This window comes from Dermacentor silvarum, unplaced genomic scaffold (genome assembly GCF_013339745.2).
Source record: "Dermacentor silvarum isolate Dsil-2018 unplaced genomic scaffold, BIME_Dsil_1.4 Seq3648, whole genome shotgun sequence".
Classification (NCBI taxonomy): domain Eukaryota; kingdom Metazoa; phylum Arthropoda; class Arachnida; order Ixodida; family Ixodidae; genus Dermacentor; species Dermacentor silvarum.
This window is the reverse complement of record NW_023606118.1, coordinates 3621-19304: the sequence shown is the minus strand read 5'-3', so window position 1 is coordinate 19304 and position 15684 is coordinate 3621. Positions and strand designations below refer to the sequence as shown.

The window sequence follows — 15684 nt, the reverse complement described above, 5'->3', positions numbered from 1 at the left end:
GGCAGTCCATCAATGACTTGCGCGTTTAATGTGTATCGTTCACTTATGGCTTGCACATGAGTTCCATGTGTCTTCACACTCCACATTTTAAATTTCACACAATTTTCTCAAGAAGAGACACAAAGTGCTGCTTTGCATGTAGTTCAATAGACAGTGCACGAACTTCAAAATATTCACGATTTATAGACAATACGGTTTTCGGCGCACCACTCCACGACACGGACGAAAACAGCGAAATGTTTGGGGAGTAACTGTTGCCGTTCGTCCTGCCGTTGCTCTCTTTTCGACCTGGGACTAAACACTTACTCCCCAAAATTTGCACACGACACGCACACTCCTGCAGTTAGTCCTTTGAGGGACGAAAACGCCCTTTTTAGGACTAACAGCCCAGTTACTCCCGTTTTCCCCGGGATTTTTCTTAGAGTGTGGGCAGGTTGGCTGACTGAACGTCTGGAAGAACGGCCGTAGGAGCTAGAGCTTCAAGTTCGCGGCGGACAATACGCGTTACATCTTCTGACGCTGTAGCCGGTACAGGCGTCGGTGGGTCTTCGCATGATGATGTGGCGGCAGTGTTAGGTAGCCGAAGGAACTGGCGGGTGATGCGGCGACTCTTCGCTTGTTCAAAGCGCTGGCATTCCTTAACTATGGCGTCGACCGTCGTACAGTGCTTACACACCAGTAGATTAAACGCGTCGTCGGCTATTCCTTTCAAAATATGCGAAATCTTGTCATCTTCGGCCATTTGTGCGTCAACTTTTCGACAAAGGCCCAGGACGTCCTGTATGTACGAAATGTACGATTCAGTGGTCGTCTGGATACGAGATCCCAACTCCTTTTTAGCGGCCTGCTGTCGGTCAAATGATCGGCCGAACAACTCACGCAGCTTCGCCTTGCAAGCGTCCCAACTTGTAAGATCTTCTTCATGCGTCCGGTACCACACGCGTGCCGTCCCTTTCAGATAGAATATCGCGTTGGCTAACATAACCGTGGGGTCCCACCTGTTGTGGTTGCTGACGCGTTCGTACATGTCGATCCAGTCTTCGACATCCAAGCCATCTGTGCCAGAAAAGGTTCCCGGGTCTTGTGGGTGCAAAAGAATCACAGGAGCCGGTGGCTGCTGCACCGTCGACACTTCACTGGTCATCGCGGAGCAACCAAGACGGCGACCGCTTCGAAGTTCCGTGCTTGGTTGACGGAGCCGGTACGTTGACAGGTTTACCCAGCACTTCCACCAAAGATGTTACGGGGATAACGTTTATTTAGGGAGTGAGTATGGCTATATACAAGGTTTGGGACAAGCAGCAGCGACGGATGCAAGGCTGTCGCGCGCCTCTGGCCACTTCGTCGCCGTCGTCTTCGTCCGACCGACAGTAGCAGCCCCTTCACTGTCTCGTGGCAATATTATGGACCTGAATGACGCCAAGGAAGCTACACGGGAAGATGAGCATGAAGACTCCGCTGTGACAACTGTTGAGACAAAGCCACCCGGAAAGAAAGATACGAACACGAAGGACACCAACGAAGACGAAGGCCCCGTAGCCGCGGCAACTAACACAGACAAAGAGCCCGCTAGTCAACATGAAGTTGCTAATACGACTATGCCTTCAAAAGATATAATTGAAGTGACGGAAGCTCCCGAGGTCGCAATGGAAACAGTTACCAGCGCTGCAGCGAAGCGTACCCGTGATGAAACCCAAGACAACAGACAGAACAGCGGCCAGACGAGCACAGGGGAACCACCTACGAAGACGGGCACTGCTCGTCGCAGCATCACGCATTTCAAGCCCAATGTACCACCCGACCGGAGACCGACGCCCACAGAGCCCCCCGCCTTAGCGAGGGAACTGTTTGTGTAGTGAGAACTCGAACAGTCCGATCACTGATCGGGCCTCTTTATGTGACAAGATGGCTCTAAACCCACCAGCAACAAAACGATGTCGGAGCCTACCATCCTGTCGAACGGCGATGTGAGTACTACAAGTATTGTAAAACCTGTTTAATATGGCTAACAAACTAAAATTTCCTTTACGCATAGCGACCTTAAATTTGCGTGGCTTGTCAGCCCGCAGGAAACAATACCAGCTAAGTCGCCTTCCCTTAGAAAATGATCTGGATCTGATCGCCGTACAAGAAACAAAAATCGAGACCCAAGAGCAAACAGATCGAATGGTGGAAACTTTCAGAGCTAGATTTAATATTTGCGTGTCGCATGCTGTGGGTACGTCTGGAGGCTGCTTGATATTATATCGAAATTCAATAGATATTGTTGAAGAAGCAGTTATAGCATGCCAGAGTGGCCGGTTTGTTGTGTTGGATTTTGGATTTCGTGGTATGTTATGGCGGGCCCTATGCGTTTACGCGCCTAATACACCCCAAGAAAGAGGTGATTTTTTTGGAACTATACAATCGTATGTAAAGTGTGACCGAAATGTCATCCTGTTTGGCAACTTTAATTGTGTGCAAAGACCAGAGGATAGAAGTAAAAAGTTACTGGCGAGAGACAAAAGTGCGATGTATTTGACAGAAGTTGTAAATGAACATGACCTAGAAGATGTAGGAAGCGTACTAGTCTCTGGAAACGGCACGGCGTACACCCACTTCCAAGGTGATTGCCATGCCAGGTTAGACCGTATTTATGTGCCTGCTCTTTTTTTGCCTGAATGTGTTGACTATCACGTCAAATGTGTTAGTTTCAGTGATCACTGTTTAGTAACAGTTACTGTGGGCACAAAAGAAAAAGCTTCCAAATTTAATTGGAAATTTACTTGGAAGTTCAACGATAAATTATTACAAGATCAACCTTTTCTTGGAAAACTAAAAGAAAAGATACATAACTTGTTGTGTGATGAGTCAGGTAGCATTTCAGCTTCATGGGAAATCTTTAAATCAGAGATAAAACTTGCTGCGATTGACCGAGCATGTGTGCTACACAGAAAAGAAAAAGAGAAAGAAAAGGAACTTTATACCACGCTAGAATTTATGATTGCCACTGAAAACTACAAGCCGGGTTTGTTTGCAAAGCAAATAAAAGAAATTAAAAGTAAGCTAGAAGCAGTTGACATTGAAAGATATCGAGGCGCAGTAGTCAGGGCACGCGCAGAGCGGTTTTGGTGCGGGGAAACGCCCACCAAACGAGCGCTAGGCGATGAAAAGCGGCATGCAGTAAAAAAAGAAATAAACGAAATTTGTTATCACAACCGTGTTACAACAGATAGTAATATCATTGAAATGGCCTTCGTTGAGCGCTTCCGTAACTTACTAAATCATAAGAAAGAAAACACCGAGCTGTTTAAAAATAACTTCCTGCCACTAATGCCTAAATTAGAAAAAGAACTATGTGAGGAGCTAGAAAGACCAATTAGCGTGAAAGAAGTTGAAAAAGCAATTGATGAGTTAAGCCTTGGTAAATCACCTGGACCAGATGGGCTAGAGGCAGCTTTCTATAAATGCTTTAAAGCAGAAATGGCAGAAGTATTGCACCGCGTAATAAATGAGTGTTACGAAATGAAAAGGATGCCCCCATCATTTAGGATGACACATATGGTACTAATTCCAAAGACCAATGATCCTTTGAAGTTACGCTCTGTAGAGGCTTACAGACCAATAAGCCTCACAAATGTTGATTATAAAGTTCACATGAAAGTGCTTGCTAAGCGACTTCAAAAAGTAATTAAAATACTAATTGGACCTCACCAGACCTGTGGAATCCAAGGAAGAACGATATACACTAATATCCACGTTGCCAGAAGCATACTTGAATCATGTGATGCCGAAGAAGGTCGGGTTGCCATGCTGCAGTTAGACCTTGAAAAGGCGTTTGATAAGGTTACACACGAAATTTTACTATTAATACTGGAACACACCAATGTAGGTTCTGTCATTCTAGATGGTGTGCGAATGGCTTATGAAGGCTGTACCACTAAACTAGTAATAAATAAGCAACTTAGTGAAAGTATAACAGTTACCTCTAGTCTGCGCCAAGGATGTCCAGTCTCGTCATTGTTATTTGCTCTGTATGTAGAACCTTTCTGTTTAAAGATTCTTCAGAACCCCACTATTCAGGGCTTCCGATACTGTAATAATGAAGTCAAAGTGTTGGCATATGCCGACGATATTGCTGTGTTTTGTTCAGACATGAAAAGTGTTGAAATAGTAGTGAAAGAGACTACAGCCTTTTGTGAAGCCACAGGAAGTGCTGTCAACTGGACAAAGAGTCTCGGCATTTGGTATGGAAACTGGCCAATCACACCAGAGGTGTACTGCAACATGCAATGGTCGAATTCGCCAAACGTATACCTTGGAGTGCCACTGCAACACCATAATTCAACGACTGGTTATTGGCTTGAGGAAGCTGATAGAGTAAGAGACCAGACTCAGAAATGGGGCGGTCACAAATTCTCAGTATTTACAAGAGCAAATGTGTGCAATACATTTCTAGTGGCCAAAATATTCTATGTATTGCAGGTATTGAGTATGACAAGAATGACAATACAGAAACTCCACCGAGTGTTTGCAGTTTTTATTTGGGGCTCCAGTTGGGAGCGCACAAGTCGATGCAATCTGTTTCATGCAGTGCGGAACGGCGGACTAGGGCTGTCACATTTGTTCTTGAAACAAGTAGTTTCAAGATTTATCTTTTTGCGTGATCAGAGTGATACATTTTTGAGAACTGTAATACAAGTACGCCTGTGGAACCATCTTGCGGATTATATTGTGTCAACCAGCGCTGCAACACATGGTGCACTACCATGTTTCCTGCGCGAGGTAGTGGCTGCTTATCGCATTGTTCGCGCGCATTTTTCTCTTGAATACCTTTGCATTGTAGGAAAGAAAAAGTTGTATAAAGATTTAGTGGATGTTTTTCTTCCGACACCTTTATATAGGGCAAACTATTATTTGGGTGATGAAGGAAACGTGTTGAAAAGAGTTAAGCGAATGCCTGTACGAAGCTCTGCGATAACATTTTTCTTTCAATTGCACACAGAAACGCTCCCTGTGAAGCCATGGCTTCAAAGCAAGGGTATTTTTGTTCCCTGGACAATAAACTGTAGAATATGCCAGAAACCGGAAACTATTGAGCATATATTTCTGGATTGCCACGATGCACGATTTTTGTGGGACATTCTTCAGCGCACAATTAAAAAAGATTTAGTACTGTCACCATTTGGCATACGGTTCTTGCCTTATGACGAAACAGGGGGCGTTCCTAGTGATATGGTTATGTTGCTTTGTATGCATGCACTTTGGAAAACACGGATGGCAGATAGATATGCTGACATTGATGCACGACCAGCACGACAATATTTCATGGAAAGCGTTATCTATACAAGAGATGCACTGAACTTTGCGGTCAACGCTCCTCAATGGGTGACGCAATTGGATGAATTCGCGTCACTAAAGCCTTTTTAAAATTGCATCATGCTCAAGACTAGCTGATGTATTTTACCTTTTGAAATATTTCTCACTTGTATTACTGTATGTTGTTGAAAACGGAAATAAAGAAAAAAAAAAAGCTTCGTGGCGTAGTGCTTAGCGCCGCGCGTTCGGAAGCGAGGGGTCCCTGGTTCGATTCCGCGACGTTACGGACATCTTTCGGAATGTTTTTTTTTTTTTTAGGGGCGAAGCTCCTTATAGCGGCACCCGTTCGTCCCTCGTAGTAGTAGCAGTGTGTAACCAGTTGGCGTTGTGTGTCCGTATATGTATACCCATATATACATATATATGTATATGTAGTATAACCGGAAGCCGACTTACGTTTCCACTTCCGGTTCCGCTTCCGTTTCCACTTCCGGTTCCGCTTCCGGTTCCGGAAGCCAGCTTCCGGCTTCCGGAGAACGCTTCCGGGAGAAAAAAATTCCGAAAGTTGTGTCCGTAGCGCGGAATCGAACCACGGACCCCTCGCTTCCCAACGCGCGGCGCTAGCCCACTACGCCACGAAGCGGACATGGACACACGCACCACGATGACAATAAATACCCAACATTAACGAAAGACCGCGCGTTTCTAACGCGTTTGTGCTAGCGCGTTACGGCCCGTGTAAGAAGCTGGTGTAAGACGCTGTGGCCTCTCCGCCTTTACTCTCTCAGCAGTCATGTGATGGCGTCGGCAAACGCGGTGCACGTCCCGGCATGTGTAAACGGCTGCGTAAGACGCTGTGGCCTCTCCCCCTTACTAGAGAGTACTGCACGTTTCTGCCGCGTTTGTGCTAGCGTCCCCTTAAGCGGGAGATCCGATGATTCCCTCCGGAGCTTCGCCCACTCATCATCATTCACCCCGTGGATATGCTGCGACTTTTTTTTCATAAAAGTAGACGTGGCTACCTACTACGACGACGACGACGACTACTACTACTACATACTACAGAGGAGGGACAGACCCACACCCTAAGGAGCTTCGCCCCTAAAAAAATTGTTGCTGCATGGTATGGTGGATGGCGAGAATCGTTGGTTTACGAATTCACCTGTATCGAACTACGAGCATTCAGTCTCTGCTGCTACAACGCGCAGTCTTTACGCGTTCGACAAACGCCGTACGTAGCTTCCGTTTGTGTTTCTGCGCTAGAAAAGACAAAAGTGCGTGTTTGGGCGTCGTGCGCGGAAGAGTGGGCGTACCACGTAAATTGTGTGTGTTTTCCGCGACTAGCATATATGGCATAGAATGTGCTGTCGCCTATGTGCTTTAAATTTGTCAAACTGTACACGTCGTAATATCGATGCAGTTAGCAGTTTATGCGAGTGGTTTACACGATTATACTCGCGGACAACTTTCTGTGGCAATGAAGGGAAAGCTATGGAGGCAAAGTGCCCACAAGAGAGAGCGCTTCTGAAAAGAGTCCCGCGTTTAAATCCGCGTTAGTTTAGGCTGGAGAAGAGAAAACATAAACACCTTATTAGCAACAGTTAAATAAGACGGAACACACCACTGAGTGTAAAAGTTTGCTTATCTTGCGGCTTTTCCCTTCCGCGTCTGAGCAAACGCACAACCGTCGCACGTCAAAGCTGCGCCGATTCAGCGTGTGTTCCGAGCGATCAAAAGCACCAACGCCTCCTAAATACTTTATAGGAGGCGTTGAAAAGCACTGTCAAACGCTGCCGGACTATTTGGCGTGGTAACACATATGCAGCAGCCACGCGCCCGTAGCTTTCGCTTCATTGCCACAGAAAGTTGTCCGCGAGTATAGTCACACATCTTGTCACCATATAATCTTGTCACGCGTAATATCTTGCAACGTCCTTCATGTTGTTTGAATTTGCGCGCGCCAAGCACTTCGATAATGACGTCGGAGGATGCTCTAGTTGATTAGCGAAGTTTATATTTCGCCAACGTGTCGACATACCACACCTTCACGCCTGCGCGCACAATATGTCACTGAAAAAGAAAGAAAGAAATGTAGGGGGCGTGAAAAAAATGCGAAAGAATAAGGGTGCCATCAGCACTCGGTGTTCCCAGGTGGTCTCCCTCACAAGTACTAATCGAGCCCAATGCTGCTTAGTTTCGGGGATCGGACGAGAACCGGCGTATTCAACATGGAAAAAACGACGTACAGCGCGAAGGACAAGCACTGAAAGAGACGACAAACACTGCGCTGAATTCCAACAATATTTTATTGCCGTTGCCAAATCATATATATACGAGGGTACGTGGGCGCGGGTTCGAATCCCATTTCTAAGACAAGTTTTGCATTTTTTATAATTTTTATAACTTTTTATATTTCTGTAGACGCGCCGCTCATTGCCCCCTCTTCTCAAGGGGGTTTCGCCGTGTCAGGATGGCCGAGTGGTCGAAAGCCCAGACCACACGTACGCTTGCGGACGTGCGTAAGCTCGCGTCTATACGCGCCTTGCGGTTGCCGCGCCTAGCGAGGAGTGTCGGTTTGCATCATGGAGGTAAAAAATTTTTCCTTCCTCCATGCTCACTGGCCTCACTTGTTTACACCTTGGCAGACGCCACTTCGTATTTCGTTGTTGACAGTGCTTCAAAATGCTTCGATATCTATAAACGTAATTGTTATCTTTTTGGAGCTGTTAGATTAGCACAAAAAGTGAAGAAGAAGCACTTTCTTGCATGGTATAATTCTGCTTAACTGAGAGTTGAATGTACCGCGCCGTCGCTGCGTAGCCAGGCGCGCCGACGCGAGGCAGCCCAGGCACGCGATAACTGAGAGGAGCTGATCACCGAGATCGCGCCGCGTTTCGACGCGTACGAGCCGTGCCGCACCGTCTGCGCATGCGTGGGCGCGCGGACGCGAGCTTGCGCGCGTTTGCAAGCGTACGTGTGGTCTGCGCTTAAGGCGCCAGACTCAAGGGAGATCTTACCCAGCCATGCGGGTTGAACGAGGCTTCTGGTCCACGTATGTGGGCGTGGGTTCGAATCCCACTTCTGACACAAGTTTTGCATTTTTTATATCCCTCTATACGCGCCGATTATTGCCCTCTATTCTCAAGGGGGTTTCGCCGTGTCAGGATGGCCGACACTGTACCATATGACATGTTCATGCTGTTGTCCTTGCATAGTTTATGGAAATGTAGAATGGCCGTGAGACATGCCGAACCAAACCTCCGGCCTGTTAGAGAGTACTTCATCGAAAGCATTTGTTATATTAAAGAATTGTACAGTTTGCAAAAAGAACAACCAGCATTGCTCAGTGTGATGACTGAGCTTGCGAACCTCAAGCGTTTTTAGCCCCCGTGTCAGCCAACCAATGGCAGACACTTTTATCGTGACCCTCATGTATTGTTAAAATGTCTTGTGTTGTATGTTGCCAAGTCGGTAATAAAAAAAAGTGTCAGTATGGCCGAGTGGTCTAAGGCGCCAGACTCAAGGGAAACCTTGCCCAGCCATGCGGGTTGAACGAGGCTTCTGGTCCACGTATGTGGGCGTGGGTTCGAATCCCACTTCTGGCACAAGTTTTGCATTTTTTATATCCCTCTATACGCGCCGCTCATTGCCCTCTATTCCCAAGGGGGTCTCGCCATGTCAGGATGGCCGAGTGGTCTAAGGCGCCAGACTCAAGGGAAACCTTGCCCAGCCATGCGGGTTGAACGCGGCTTCTGGTCCACGTATGTGGGCGTGGGTTCGAATCCCACTTCTGACACAAGTTTTGCATTTTTATATCCCTCTATAGTACGCACCGCTCATTGCCCTCTATTCTCAAGGGGGTTTCGCCGGGTCAGGATGGCCGAGGATTCCACTTCCGGCCGTCGAAGCGAACGGACGTGCGATGACGGGCTCCGCAGGAGCGGCTACAGCGGCTACTTCCAGCCGCGGAAACAGGAATTTTCCACAGGAAGGAGACTACGAGATGATTTTGCCGAATTTGCCAACAGGTCGTTTTGTTATTAATACAGTTTTTCTTCACGGGGACGTTCAAGCGCGACCTTACCGAGTAGAGGACTTTCGCGACGCACTGGCTGAGTTGACGCTGCTTCCTGAGGTTATCGCCTTAGGGGCGTATCGAATGAGCCATGTGTGGGCCGTAACTTTCAAGAGTGCTGAAGCCGTCAAGAAGATACTCGCTGCAAGTGAACTGAAGGTCAAAGGCCGACGCTGCGTCGTCATTGATCCTGGAAATCAAGATGTAAGAATGAAAGTTCACTGGCTACTACACAACATTCCAGACGACGACGTGCGCGTGGCTTTCCTGCCTTATGGAAGAGTAACGGAAATCAGCAGAGAACGGTGGCGTGTTCACGGAATTGCTGACAAGGGGTCCACCACCCGGTTGGTGTCCCTGCGACTCAAAGCCGGCGTCAAGCTTGAAGACCTACCACACCAGGTGAACGTCGCAGGCGAACAAGCTTTGGTTGTCGTATCGGGTCGTGCACCAATGTGCCTTCGCTGTCATATGACGGGGCACATCCGCCGCGACTGCAGAGTTCCAAAATGCAGCGCATGCCGAAGATTCGGACATGAAGAAGGACATTGCCCTAAGACATACGCCAGCGTCACAGGGCCTTCGAGTGCTGAGGAACCATCCGAGCTCCTCACGGACGAAACCGACGCCGAGGAAGCTGCCAAGCCTTCAGGTGACGCCGCAACCGGAAAAATGGAAACATTGTCAGCCAGCAAATCTAGGCTGGAGGAAAGGCGTGAACCACCTGCGGGCGAGCCTCAAGACCAAGGTCCGGCAGTCGTAAAAGCTGCCACATCAAAAGACACCTGCCAACCTACCAGCGAAGATACAAAGGTGGCGGAAAACCAAGAGACTTCTATGGAAGTCGTCGAAAGCGCCAGTGGACAGCCCATCAAGCGGCCATTAGAGGAAAGCGTCGAGGAAAAGGCGGACAAAAGAGGTGAAGGGACAGAACCACCGTTCAAGGAAATGACCACAAGGCGGACCTCAATGAAACCACGGCCGAATATTTCGGCCGAGCGACGGTCGGCGGACAAACCGCCGCCTTGACGCTGAGTCTCCGCATGGGACTGTGTGGGTGGTCTTCGGGGGAGTTTTCGGGGACTATGGTCGGACTGAGTGCAAGTGTTGTGAAGCCTTGCGGATTGAAGAGGCCCATGGCGTACATTGCACCACATAAGAGGAGTGATTGCAAGGTCTGCTGTAAGTCTTCCACAATGCTTACTGCTTCACATTGTAAACGGGTAATCCCATGCGATCAACCCGCACCTTATTAAATATGGCGTTAAAATCAGGAACAGAGCTACGCATAGCGACAATAAATGTGAGAGGTCTGGCGTCTCGGAGACGTCAGTACCAGCTTAGAAAATGAACTGGACGTCATAGCAGTTCAGGAGACAAAGATAGAAACGCAAGAACAGAGCGATCGCATGGTGTTACCCTTCCGAAATCGATACAATGTATGCATAAGCCATGCAGTGGGCTTGTCGGCAGGTTGTGCTCTTTTTCTTCGAAATTCTATCGGGATCGTTGAAGATTCACTAAGTGTTTGTCAAAGTGGTCGATACATTGTTTGTGATTTTACCTTTGCCGGAAAAAATTGGAGGGTGATTAACACGTATGCACCAAACAGGGAACGTGACCGGAGATCGTTTTTTGAGGAAATGGAAAAGTACCTGCTTTGCGATAAACTAGTGGTATTACTTGGCGATTTCAATTGTGTTTGCGCACCAGAAGATAGAGCAAATAAACAACCCATCCGAGATAAAAGTGCAATTTTTTTGAGCGCCATAGTACAAGAACACAAATTAGATGACGTAGCTTCTTTGTTTTCGGATAATAACATTCCACAGTTCACACATTTTCAAGGAAATAGCCACGCGAGACTCGATAGAGCTTACATATCGACTGCTCTTGTGCCCTTGTGCATCAATTACACGGTGAATCATGTTTCTTTCAGTGACCACAGTTTAGTGTCTTTCTCGCTTGGTGCAGAAAAAAGAAAAAGTAGATTTAATTGGCAGCTCTGGAAACTTAATGACAATCTATTGGATGATAAACCTTTCGTGGACTACGTGAAGGAAAACCTGAATGAGTTACTAGAAGAAGAGCACCAGTGTATTATTGGTAGATGGGAGCTTTTCAAAGAAAAGATAAAGATTAAAGCAATAGAACGAGCTTCTGAACTTAAGCACGTCAAACTAAAACAAGAAAAGAACTGCAAGCCCAATTGGACTTCTTGATAAGCCAAGAAAGCGTTGCCCCCGGCCTGCGCAGCAAAGAAATTCGAGACACCAAGCGACAGCTTGAGCTTATCGACATCGAAAATTATAGAGGTGCAGTAATACGGGCCCGTACGGAGCGTTTGTGGATGGGCGAAACACCCACCAAACGCGCCCTTAGCGACGAAAAAAGATACGCGACAAAAAACGAAATCACAGAAATAAAGTACCGAGGCGTAGTAACAGATAAGAAAAGTGAAATAGAAAATGCTTTTGTAGAACACTTTCGGAATTTGTTTGGCCAAAAGAAAGAAATTAATGAGGGTTTTGAAAATGCTTTTCTACCGCTAATGCCACAACTGGATAAGGATGCTACATCATTTCTAGAAGCATCAATTACAATAAAGGAAATCGAAAAGGCAATCGATGATCTAAGCCCCGGAAAGTCTCCCGGTCCCGATGGACTGGGTTCAGCTTTTTATAAGAAATTCAAAAGTAGCATGGCTGAAGTACTGCATGCAGTGATACGAGAGGCATATGACGTCGGAAAACTTCCGCTTTCTTTCCGGCAGTCACATATCATTCTGATTCCCAAAACAGACGACCGGCTTAAACAACTCTTGGTTGGTTCTTACCGCCCAATTACCCTCGCTAACGTAGATTACAAGGTATTTATGAAGGTATTGGCAAGAAGATTACAGGGCTTTATTAAAGATATAGTCGGACCACACCAGACATGTGGAATTAAAGGTAGAAGCATAACGACGAACATTCATGTAGCAAGAAATATTTTAGAGTGTTGTGATGTATTTGCCAACCACGTTGCCATGCTGCAAATAGATCTGGAAAAGGCTTTTGACCTTGTCACACATGAAATATTGTTTTCTATTTTGAAATATGTTAATGTGGGAAAAATAATACTGGAAGGTGTTAAAATGTCGTACACCGAATGCACTGCTTCAGTTATAGTAAACAAACAAGTAAGCGAAAGCATTCAGATTGTCTCTTCAGTGAAACAAGGGTGCCCTTTGTCGTCACTACTTTTTTGCATTTACTTAGAGCCCTTTTGTTTAAAGATTATTAAAAATGAGCACATAAAAGGATTTCGCCTCATGGCATGCGAGGTCAAAGTATTGTCTTACGCCGATGATATAGCTGTCTTCTGTACTGATAGAGAAAGTGTAACAAAAGTTATAAGAGATGCCACGGTTTTCTGTCAGTACACCGGGAGTAGAATAAACTGGGAAAAATGTCAGGGGTTTTGGCACGGAGACTGGGATAGCACACCGGTCACGTACGCCAACATCCAATGGGCAACTACTCCAAGCAAATACCTAGGCGTACCACTCCAACATTACAAGGACACACAAGAATACTGGAAAGAGGAGACAGACAAAGCTCGCGAAAAAACAAAAAAATGGGGTGGACGGGATTTATCGATTTTTTCCCGAGCCACAGTGTGCAACATTTTCATTATTGCTCGGGTATGGTATGTCTTGCAAGCACTGCACATGTCGCGTTTAGGAATTCAACGACTGCATAGAGTGTTAGCAGTCTTTGTGTGGAATTCATCATGGGAAAGGGTGAGCCGCACCAACCTGTTTCTTCCAGTGCGGTCCGGAGGACTGGACTTGATTCATTTGTTTGTGAGACAAATTGTCTCTAGGTTCTTTTTTTTTCGCGATCAAACGAATATATTTTTGAGGACCGTTTTGCAAGTAAGACTAGCAAACGCTTTGCCAGATGTTATTGTGTCGTCACGTGCCATTATGCAACCCAGCATTCGTGGATACATGCACGAAATTGTTGCCGCCTTCCAATTGTTAAAAGTCAGATTTTCAATGGAATATCTGAGCGATGTTAAAAGAAAACGTCTGTACAAAGACCTAATCGACGTGATGATGCCCGTGCCTTTGTATCGAACGTTGTACAAGCCAGGACCTGGCAGCAATGTCTTGAAAAGGGTTAAAAGAATGGCCATCCGGTCGTCGATCAAAACTTTTTTTTTTCATGCTACATAGCGGCACACTTTCTACAAAACCGTGGTTGCAAGAAAAAGGCATATTCGTGCCGTGGTCGGTAAATTGTATAATATGCAAAAGGCCCGAAACCATCGAGCACATGTTTCTCGATTGTGGCGATGCTGTCTTTCTATGGGACATCCTCCAAAGAACTTTAAAAAAGGAACTGCCGCTCACACCTTATGGAATTCGATTTCTCCCGGTCGACAGCGAAAGTGTGCCCTATGATATGTTAATGATTCTAGTAATGCACAGTGTATGGAAAACCAGAATGTCAGTGCGCAATGAGGATGTAAACCCAAGGTCAGCCAGAGACAACTTCAACGAAAGCATTGCGTATTTACGAGATGTATACAAGCAGCAGGATGAAAAACCTGATTGGTATGTTTTTCTGGGCGAACTCTTGGCCCTAAAGCGTTTTTAGCCCACATATGCTAACTATAGACAAGTTAGCATTTTTAACATGATGTTATATTATTGTTTTCCCTGTATTGTGCCAAGCAGGCAATAAAGAAAAAAAAAGTGTCAGGATGGCCGAGTGGTCTAAGGCGCCAGACTCAAGGGAAACTTTACCCAGCCGTGCGGGTTGAACGAGACTTCTGGTCCACGTATGTGGGCGTGGGTTCGAATCCCACTTCTGACACAAGTTTTGCATTTTTATATCCCTCTATAGTACGCACCGCTCATTGCCCTCTATTCTCAAGGGGGTTTCGCCCTCTCAGGATGGCCGAGTGGTCTAAGGCGCCAGACTCAAGGGAAACTTTACCCAGCCGTGCGGGTTGAACGAGACTTCTGGTCCACGTACGTGGGCGTGGGTTCGAATCCCACTTCTGGCACAAGTTTTGCATTTTTTATATCCCTCTATACGCGCCGCTCATTGCCCTCTATTCTCAAGGGGGTCTCGCCATGTCAGGATGGCCGAGTGGTCTAAGGCGCCAGACTCAAGCGAAACCTTGCCCAGCCATGCGGGTTGAACAAGGCTTCTGGTCCACGTATGTGGGCGTGGGTTCGAATCCCACTTCTGGCACAAGTATTGCATTTTTTATATCCCTCTATGCGCGCCGCTCATTGCCCTCTATTCCCAAGGGGGTCTCGCCATGTCAGGATGGCCGAGTGGTCTAAGGCGCCAGACTCAAGGGAAACCTTGCCCAGCCATGCGGGTTGGACGAGGCTTCTGGTCCACGCATGTGGGCGTGGGTTCAAATCCCACTTCTGACACAAGTTTTGCATTTTTTTATATCCCTCTAGACGCGCCGCTCGTTGCCCTCTATTCTCAAGGGGGTTTCGCCGTGTCAGGATGGCCGAGTGGTTTAAGGGGCCAGACTGAAGGGAAACCTTGCCCAGCCATGCGGGTTGAACGAGGCTTCTGGTCCACGCATGTGGGCGTGGGTTCGAATCCCACTTCTGACACAAGTTTTGCATTTTTATATCCCTCTAGACGCGCCGCTCATTGCCCTCTCTTCTCAAGGGGGTTTCGCCGTGTCAGGATGGCCGACTGGTCATTCTGCTTCCGGCAGCCGATCGAGCTGAGCGGTCAGCAGAGTCATGGGCTCCAATGGAGCAGGCGACAGCGGCGCCCTAGTTGGCCGCGGAAACAGGGTGAACTGCGAAGACGACACAGGCTATCCCCTGCCAAAAGGACGCGTGGTGCTGAACACCGTGTTTTAGCACGGTGACGTACGAGCCAGACCCTACAGAGCGGAGGATTTTCGGGACGCTCTCGGCCCAACAGGACTGCTGCCGGAGGTGCTTGCCCTTGGGGCTTACCAGATCAACCACGTCTGGGCGGTGACCATGAACAACGCCGACGCCACGAAACGGCTGCTGGACGTCAAGGAGCTCAAGGTAAAGGGGCGGCGCTGCATCGTGGTTGACCCCCAAGACCAGCAGGTACGGCTGCGTCTTCATTGGCTAATACATGGTGTGGCTGACGAAGATGTGAGAACGGCGCTGGCGGCCTTTGGAAAGGTCGTTCAGGTCACCCGAGAGCGGTGGCGGGTACAAGGAATCAGCGACAAGGGGACGACTACCCGCTCCGTGTTGCTCAAGCTCAAGAGCGGCGTGAAGCTGGAAGACCTCCCACACCAAA

At 47.4% G+C, this 15684-nt stretch overlaps 1 protein-coding gene and 7 non-coding genes across 8 annotated transcripts; all 8 read left to right on the top strand.

Moving 5' to 3' along the window:
- The first annotated feature begins 8784 nt into the window (after window positions 1-8784).
- Window positions 8785-8903, top strand: Trnal-caa (transfer RNA leucine (anticodon CAA)). Its single transcript has 2 exons — window positions 8785-8822; window positions 8858-8903. It is a non-coding gene; the product is annotated as a tRNA-Leu (tRNA).
- Window positions 8904-8975: 72 nt separating this feature from the next.
- Trnal-caa (transfer RNA leucine (anticodon CAA)) lies at window positions 8976-9094 on the top strand. The gene is made up of 2 exons: window positions 8976-9013; window positions 9049-9094. It is a non-coding gene; the product is annotated as a tRNA-Leu (tRNA).
- A 126-nt stretch (window positions 9095-9220) lies between these two features.
- Window positions 9221-10402, top strand: LOC125941811 (uncharacterized). The gene has a single exon (XM_049659652.1). It carries the CDS (start codon window positions 9221-9223, stop codon window positions 10400-10402), a length of 1182 nt encoding a protein of 393 aa, XP_049515609.1.
- A 3717-nt stretch (window positions 10403-14119) lies between these two features.
- On the top strand, window positions 14120-14238 carry Trnal-caa (transfer RNA leucine (anticodon CAA)). The gene is made up of 2 exons: window positions 14120-14157; window positions 14193-14238. It is a non-coding gene; the product is annotated as a tRNA-Leu (tRNA).
- A 69-nt stretch (window positions 14239-14307) lies between these two features.
- On the top strand, window positions 14308-14431 carry Trnal-caa (transfer RNA leucine (anticodon CAA)). Its single transcript has 2 exons — window positions 14308-14350; window positions 14386-14431. It is a non-coding gene; the product is annotated as a tRNA-Leu (tRNA).
- A 72-nt stretch (window positions 14432-14503) lies between these two features.
- Trnal-caa (transfer RNA leucine (anticodon CAA)) lies at window positions 14504-14622 on the top strand. Its single transcript has 2 exons — window positions 14504-14541; window positions 14577-14622. It is a non-coding gene; the product is annotated as a tRNA-Leu (tRNA).
- A 72-nt stretch (window positions 14623-14694) lies between these two features.
- On the top strand, window positions 14695-14813 carry Trnal-caa (transfer RNA leucine (anticodon CAA)). The gene is made up of 2 exons: window positions 14695-14732; window positions 14768-14813. It is a non-coding gene; the product is annotated as a tRNA-Leu (tRNA).
- A 73-nt stretch (window positions 14814-14886) lies between these two features.
- Trnaf-gaa (transfer RNA phenylalanine (anticodon GAA)) lies at window positions 14887-15005 on the top strand. Its single transcript has 2 exons — window positions 14887-14924; window positions 14960-15005. It is a non-coding gene; the product is annotated as a tRNA-Phe (tRNA).
- The last annotated feature ends 679 nt before the right edge of the window (window positions 15006-15684 follow it).

Bases quoted from the DNA above. Each gene is read 5' to 3' on its own strand.
- LOC125941811 (XM_049659652.1), top strand. From the start codon at position 9,221: ATGACGGGCTCCGCAGGAGCGGCTACAGCGGCTACTTCCAGCCGCGGA.